Source organism: Ailuropoda melanoleuca, unplaced genomic scaffold (genome assembly GCF_002007445.2).
Source record: "Ailuropoda melanoleuca isolate Jingjing unplaced genomic scaffold, ASM200744v2 unplaced-scaffold31705, whole genome shotgun sequence".
In the NCBI taxonomy this organism is placed as follows: domain Eukaryota; kingdom Metazoa; phylum Chordata; class Mammalia; order Carnivora; family Ursidae; genus Ailuropoda; species Ailuropoda melanoleuca.
The window spans coordinates 1-1960 of record NW_023202399.1 but is presented as its reverse complement, the minus strand read 5'-3'; the positions used below and the strand labels follow the sequence as shown (position 1 = coordinate 1960).

Sequence of the window (1960 nt, the reverse complement as noted above, 5' to 3'; positions counted from 1 at the left end):
CCTAATCCTACAGAATGAAAATTCTGCCAATACAGGAATCAGAGACAGAGGCTCCAGGTAGAAGATATATCACAATGAGGGTGAGGGGTAAAANTGTGAGGGGTAAAGGAAACAAATGGATATATCGCTTGAAGAGACTAATATCTTGAAAGCAAGAAAAAAAATGTCCAATTGGAAAAATCCTGACTTTTGGCACTATACAGATGCAGTGTTAATGGTGAAAACCCCACACAATTTTGTGTGCAGCAGATGACCAGGTCTCCATGTGAAATATTTACTCCAAAGTCCAAACATATAAATCTAATAAAACTGTTACTTTTTGCCCTCATGAAGTCTGACACTATACTTCACCAACCACACAGAATGTGAACCTCAGGTTTATATCAAAGAACGTGATACGAAAATACACTAACCAGGAGGTAGCACGTAGAATGAGAGAGAGGGTCCAAATCCATGCTCATACTGTTGTATCATTAGGCCATGGTCATGCATCTCCTTACAGAGCTGTCGTTATCAGCCTGCACCCGACTTTCACATTTAAATTTTTTATCTAATTTATCTATAAAGTTATAAAACCTGCTATTTAAAATATTATTTTACTTACGTGTAAGGTCTTAACACAAAATAAGCAAGTAGGCTCACTGTTAATCGTTCCATATTTATTTCATTTGTCCTCCATTCAAATTTCTCTATTGGAATTTAATTTACATTAATAGGTTGTGTGAAATATTTTGTGGGGAAAGAAGAAATTATTATTATATTTTGATGCATACATTAAGAATCTCAACCTCCTCTCACTGTTTAATTCATGATCACTTAGGAAAGAACTTTAGCACGATGAGTATGATCATAAATGATAGCAGAGAAATGACAGAATTAGTTTCATATATTTAGAATCATAATATATTGAATTTCTTATATAGTAGGAAAACATGTCACTTGATGTTTTTAAACAGAGGCCAAAGTATTAACATTTAATTTGATTTAAGAAATGTCTGTCTTAGTGACTAACAGCTGATTGAGCTTCCAAAATGTACTCATAATTTCTGTCTTCGATGTCATGTGTGGACTAGATTATGATTAGCTCTGTGTGTTTCAACTACTTTTGTATCCAAAAGATGTGAGAATTTAAAAATAGGAATCAGAGACTTACTGTCTTGAATGCAAAACTGTAACTACATATTCCTTGACACAACTTGAAAAAGCATAGACTTTCACAAGAACATTTTTTCACTGTTTTGTGGTTGTTGTTGTTATTTGAAATAAAATGAGATAGTGAAAATCAAGATGGAGCCTTAGAGTGGAAAATCTTGGACACTCGATCTCGAATCTGTCTGGTCTTCACTCCATACACAATAGGATTGAGCAAAGGAGGGACAAGCAGATAAAGGTTGGACAGAAGAATATGAATGTAGGGTGGAATATGGAACCCAAACCTGTGTGTAAAGAAGGAGAAGAAACCCAGGAGATAAAACTCAAGGAAGACACAAATATGGGCAATGCAGGTGTTGAAGGCTTTGAGCCTAGCTTCCTTCTGAGGCAGATTGAAGACAGTTAGAAATATTCGGGTATAGGAGAATGTGATGAAGATTATGTCAAACCCAAGTATAGTGAAAGCCACAAACAGACCATAGATCTTGTTGATTCGAATGTCTTCTGCCGCCAACTTCACAATGGCCATGTGCTCACAGTATGAATGGGAAACCACAGTGGTCCGGTAGTGTTTCAGCCGACATTTGATGAGGATGAGACATGGAGCTACAAGGAGGGCTGCTCTGAGCGTCACGCCAACTCCAATCTGAATGAGAAGTTTGTGCATAAAGATGGTTGCATGTCTCAGGGGATCACAGATGGCCACATAGCAGTCCAGGGCCATGGCTAGCAGAATACCTGATTCAATGCACTGAGAGGTGTGGATAAGCCACATCTGAAAGAGACAGGCATCAAAATATATGTCTGG

General features: G+C 37.4%; 1 protein-coding gene across 1 annotated transcript; it reads right to left on the bottom strand.

The window, feature by feature from the left end:
* Nucleotides 1-101: 101 nt before the first annotated feature.
* LOC117798455 (olfactory receptor 52A5-like) lies at nt 102-1954 on the bottom strand (the record flags this gene model as incomplete). The annotated part of the gene is made up of 1 exon (XM_034650891.1): nt 102-1954. A coding segment is annotated over one exon (672 nt), but the record flags the coding sequence as incomplete, so codon positions are not given.
* Nucleotides 1955-1960: the final 6 nt, after the last annotated feature.